The sequence below is a fragment of the Rutilus rutilus genome (assembly GCF_951802725.1).
Source record: "Rutilus rutilus genome assembly, chromosome: 18".
In the NCBI taxonomy this organism is placed as follows: Eukaryota; Metazoa; Chordata; class Actinopteri; order Cypriniformes; family Leuciscidae; genus Rutilus; species Rutilus rutilus.
The window spans coordinates 6,019,632-6,025,631 of NC_140231.1; the positions used below are offsets into that span (position 1 = coordinate 6,019,632).

Below are 6,000 nucleotides of genomic sequence, written 5' to 3' on the forward strand. Positions count from 1 at the left end.
GCATGATTAACATGACAGCAGCAGGTTTATTAGGCTGCTGACACTTAAGGGCTTATGCACGGATCCAATATACTGTTACACAACATGCGTTTTCTCTCACCTATTTGGGTTCCAAGACTGACCGTATTTACCTGAATAGCAAGACGGGCATTTTGACAATTGTGTATGTATTTGGCCATTAAAGCACAAAAAGCCACGAAAAAGAAGTAAATGTGATACTCGCGAGCTGATTGAGAGGCAGCTTTATGGTTGCACCACTTATATAGATCAGTGACGTATAGGGTAAATTGCACATTGCCACACCGAAAAGAAGAAAAGGTTCTATTTATTTATTTTCCATAATTCATTTTATTAGTTCAAATACTATCAAAAATGTATTTAAGCACAAGTATGTTGTACATCACATGAGGATTTAGGAGTGAGGGAAACTAATTTAATGAAGGGCCTGGTCCCCGCAGGCCTCCTAGTGGCACTGACCCTGGCATTAGGAGGCAAACGCACAGAAAACATTCTTTCCTTCTGATATATATAGCTGGGGTTTACATTTTGAGGATTCCAGCAATCCAAAATATCTGATAAATATCTACTGAATATTCTAGAACCATTCTTTCGTACCAGTGGTCATTGGAAACCCCATGTTGGTCAACCACTGGTACGAAAAACCAAACCTAACTGCTATAAGTCTTTATAAATGCCAAGTACTTCAGTAGATTGATTGGAAACTTGCCAAGGCTGAGAATTGGGTTTTATGCATGTGACGTCACTTATATTCTCTATAGCTGATCAAATGGAGACTTTACACAGACAGCTGTCCATAGTATTCTGCTTTCTAGGCCGTTGATTGGGTGTAGGCTGGTAAAGCAGTTTTCTTCTAATGAAATATTGAGCCACACATCAAACCAGCTGACCCGTTCTTCTCACCATGATACCATCATTGCTGACTGTGCAGAAGAGTAGAGGAAGTGTGGTAATCTGATATGACACACCATGTTGAGATGCAAGATTTCGCCTAATATCAATTCTAATAAATGGGTGAGAAAACAACCTAATGGTCAAAATTACAGTATTTTCTTACATTTTGTGAAATCCAGAGTGGTGTCTTCAAAAATCTGGTGAAAAATATAATAATACCTGTAAATACATCTCTACCACAGTGAAGCAATGATTGAAGAGGTTTCGTTTTGTGGCGAGCCTTTTTAGCTGCCTTTTTCACCAATACGGTGAGCTACTTCACTGTAAAATATCACTTAATGCTTTGGAATAAAGGAGAATATTGTAGAATGGCTTTGCTTCCCACAAAAATGAACAGTTGTTATAGTTGTGTGTGTGTACATTACATTACATTACATTACATTACTGCCCGGCCTGAAAAAAAGTTGATGTTTGAATTTAAATAGGAAAATAAAAAGCCTATGACTTGGTCATTAATCATTATTGCAGTGATCATTATGTTTCTAGCATATATCTAGTTATATGTTTGGGAACAGCTCTTCTAACCCTGATCGATGGAGTGTGTAGATTTTCATTTTGAATTCACGATGTGTATAGGGAGCAGCAGCACATTTTACAAGATATTTGTCAATGACACTTAGGATCTGTTGCGCACCAAATCCTCAAGTCAAGTCAAGTCACCTTCATTTATATAGCGCTTTTAACAATATAGATTGTTTCAAAGCAGCTTTAGAGTGATAATAGGAAATTAACATAACAGAGATTGTTTTGGCTTTACAGCAGCTCTACAATAAAGTTATTGTCCAGCTAAAGTTAGTTTTGATTGATTCTCTTCTGTTGCAACGATCATTAGTTATTAACTTGGGGGTCGCTAACACGACAGCGTTCTGACAGAAAACCATCAATGCGATCCAGCCGCCCATTTGCACAAAACAGTGCCGGGTGGCTCGAGAACACAAACCATGAAATAGGTTCCAAGGTACAAGCCTTGAATTTTTTTATCGCTTCCGCGTAGCCACGTGAACCGGAATTATCCTGACAAAGTTTTATCTGTACAGAGGTACAGGGAAGGGAAGGAAGCCTTCACAGGGGAGAGACTAGTTGAGACTTCAGGACTGCGTTGTCGTCGTGTCCAGGCGCAGGTCCTTCATCAGATCTGGATACGGCCTGGATCCAACGGACTGCGGTAAACCTCGGGATAAACAGAGAGACTAATATTAGCGTAGATGCCATCCTTCTAATGACCTAACAAGTACATCAGGATTTATGGGAAGTGTTCCCGGGTTCCGGCTGACCTAATCTATGCAGCCTAACATTGAATTATAGAAGTCTATAATGTGTTATGTGTATGCTAGGTGTGTTTTTAAAGAGATGTGTTTTTAGTCTAGATTTGAACTGACAGAGTGTGTCTGCTTCCCGGACAATGTTAGGAAGACTGTTCCAAAGTTTTGGTGCTAAATATGAAAAGGATCTACTGCCAGCAGTCGATGCGTTAAGAGCTCGCTCAAGTACTGGGGAGCTAAACCACTTAGTTCTTTGTAAGTAATCAGCAATATTTTAAAATGTATGCAATGTTTAATAGGGAGCCAATGCAGTGCTGACAGAACAGGGCTAATATGGTCATACTTCCTGGTTCTGGTAAGAACTCGAGCTGCTGCATTTTGGACTAGCTGTAGGTTGTTTATTAAGCGTGCAGGGCAACCACCCAGTAGAGTATTACAATAATCTAGCCTTGATGTCATGAACGCATGAACTAACTGTTCCGCATTTGTCATTGAGAGCATTTGTCGTAATTTAGATATATTTTTAAGATGGAAAAATGCTGTTTTACAGATACTAGAAACGTGACTTTCAAATGAAAGATTGGTATCAAAGAGCACACCCAGGTTCCTAACCGACGACGAAGACTTGACAGAGCAGCCATCAAGTGTTAGACAGTATTCTAGGTTATTACGTGAGGACGTTTTTTTATCCAATAATTAGAATCTCTGTTTTTTTCAGAATTAAGTAGTAGGAAATTACTAGTCATCAGCTATGCATTCTGTTAATTTTGTGAATTGGTAAGTTTCGTCAGGGCGTGAAGAAATATAGAGCTGAGTATCATCAGCATAACAGTGGAAGCTAATTCCATGTTTCCTAATGATATCTCCTAAGGGTAGCATGTACAGAGTGAACAGCAGCGGTCCTAGTACTGAGCCTTGTGGTACGCCATACTGAACTTGTGATCGATAAGACATCTCTTCATTTGCTGCTACAAACTGATAACGGTCAGATAAGTATGATACCATGCTAATGAAATTCCACTAATGCCAACATAATTTTCGAGTCTATTTAAAAGAATGTTGTGGTCAATGGTATCAAATGCTGCACTAAAATCAAGTAACACTAATAGAGAACAACCACGATCGGATGATAAGAGCAAATCATTTGTGACTCTGATGAGAGCTGTCTCAGTACTATGGTACGGTCTAAATCCTGACTGAAAATCCTCGCCGATAGCATTTCTTTCTAAAAAGGAACATAGTTGTGAAGATACTGCCTTTTCTAGCATCTTTGACAGAAAAGGTAGATTCGAGATCAGTGAAATCTGACTCCTGCCACTCTGCAGTTTGTGCTGTATGGAGCAGAGAAGATGCTTTCAGGTTACAATTGTAGCATCTGTTGTCCAACTGAAATAAATGTTTTTTATTTAAATAAAAATGCAAAATGACAGAGAGTGAGGTGCCTTGGTGGCCAAGTAACGTAATCAGTGTACGGTCAAACACTGTGTAACACTGAGTAACACCTGTAACACAGAATACTGCAGCAAGGCTAGCATGCACAATTAAATAACCAATATCGACGGATACCAATAAAAAAAAAAAAGATATGGTACAGATGTATTGTGCATCCCTAGTATATATGAATATTCATGAAGCTATTTTTTATTGCAGAACAATAATGAAGTTTCACAGCATGAAGATGGAGGAGATTAATAAAATCATCAGAGATTTATGGCGGAGCACATACAGGGGACAAGGTCTGCCTTTTACACACAAATGTTTGTCTGCAATTATGGCTTTGTTTTCATGAATCTTTTGTCCTGCTTGATAAGGTGTCAAATCTTTGTTTGATTGTTTGAGACTTACTATATATAGTGACCTTTTACCATGAGTACGTCTCCTCATCTCCCACAGACATTGAGTACGTAGAGATTCGCTCTGATGTGGATGAGAACGCCTCTGCCGGCCTGAAAAGAAGGACTTACAACTATAGAGTGGTAATGGTCAAAGGAGACACGGCTTTGGACATGCGGGGACGTTGCAGTGCTGGACAAAAGGTCAAAAAGCATCTACGTATATCTTGTTTCTCTATCACTCCAGTGAAAAAAAAAAAAAAAGTCTCTTAGAATCACCCAAGGTTCCCATTTAAATGTTTTCTGCATGTTTGTCTGTAGGTTCTCGCCTCCCTCATAATACGATTGGCTCTGGCTGAGACGTTCTGTCTGAACTGTGGGATTCTGGCGCTGGATGAGCCCACCACCAATTTAGACAGAGAGAATATAGAGTCCTTGGCACATGCACTGGTGGAGTGAGTCTTTTTTTTTTTTTTGTCTTTAAACAGGAAACACAATTTATTTACAGCAAGAGCAACATTACAAAACAACATTTTTATTTGCCTTTTTACCCTTTCACTAACTAAAAGATGTGCCATTGGTTTCTTTGCAGGATAATCAAGAGTCGTTCTCGTCAGCGCAACTTCCAGCTGCTTGTTATCACTCACGACGAGGATTTTGTCGAGCTCCTGGGACGATCCAACTATGTGGAGCATTTCTACAGGATCAGGAAGAACCAGGATCAGTGCTCAGAAATCACAAAGTGTAGTATCAACACACTCAACTCCTACCTGCACTGATGCCTCAGATCAGATGAGAGAAGAAAGACTGTTAGTCTATATTCAGAGGTGACAGAATCAAAGTTCAATTTATTAGACCGCTGATTAGCATGATCTAAACATAAGGCATATCAGTCTCCATGTACCAAATCTGGGCCAAATCTAAGCACAGAGCAGTAAATTGTCCACATAACCATACATGCATTAATGTCGAGTTAAATTAAATGCAACAATTTACATAAGAATGGTTTTGCGTAAAATTTACACACAAATTTGTTCTGTTTCATGAAAGGCACAATGTGATTCAACTTTACTAATATTAGTTTGTACATTTAGTTGCCGCCTTCTGAAATATTAAAAACATATTTTCTTGTTCTAATTTCTGAATCATGATCTAATTATTTGTGACCTCACGTCATGATCTGTAATTGTGGCATCAAAAATATTTGGATTAGGGCTGTTAATTGATTAAAAAAATTATAAAAAAAGTAGTTAAGGCTTCTGTAATTAATCACGAGTAATTGTCCCTAACATTAAAATTTGTAATCATCAATATATTTTCACATTACATCAATATGATAAATAAATGTGGAAACAACATGTATGTTAAATATTTGACATTTTCAATGTTTGTTTAATGGAATCTTTTTACTAATTAAGATCAGTATCACTGATTACCAATACTGGCATTTATATTGCACTTTACTATTTAAGTGCTTTACAATCATATCAGGAGTCTCTCCTCAATCACCACCAGTGTGCAGCATCCACTCAGATGATGTGACGGCGCCAGTGCGCTCACCTCACACCAGCTATAGGTGGGGAGGAGAGGGAGTGATCGAGCCAGTTCAGTTTGGCCAGGAAACCAGGGTTACACCTCTACTCTTTACGAGAAGTGCCATGGGATTTTTAATGACCACAGAGACTCAGGACCTCGGTTTAACGTCTCATCTGAAGGACGTGCTTTTTTTGACTGTATAGTGTCCCCATCACTATACTGGGCCGTTAGGACCCACACAGACCACAGGGTGAGCAGCGCCCCCTACTGGCCTCAACCTAGTTTTCCTGAGTCTCCCATCCAGGTACTGACAGACTCAACCGTGACTAAATTGCAAATAAACTAAATTGCAAATTAACTGAATGTTTTTGTTTATCATTTAATAACAATTACAGAAC

General features: G+C 38.9%; 1 protein-coding gene across 3 annotated transcripts in view; it reads left to right on the forward strand.

Moving 5' to 3' along the window:
* The window catches only part of rad50 (RAD50 homolog, double strand break repair protein), a 53,517-nt gene extending 48,202 nt beyond the window's left edge, over nt 1–5,315 (forward strand). For all 3 annotated transcript variants that reach the window (XM_084387580.1, XM_084387581.1, XM_084387579.1), the window contains exons 23-26: nt 3,885–3,970; nt 4,128–4,270; nt 4,388–4,521; nt 4,659–5,315. In XM_084387580.1, coding sequence (XP_084243706.1) covers nt 3,885–3,970; nt 4,128–4,270; nt 4,388–4,521; nt 4,659–4,845 — 550 coding nt within the window. In that variant the 3' untranslated portion in view covers nt 4,846–5,315. The remainder of the gene's footprint in view (nt 1–3,884; nt 3,971–4,127; nt 4,271–4,387; nt 4,522–4,658) is intronic.
* The last annotated feature ends 685 nt before the right edge of the window (nt 5,316–6,000 follow it).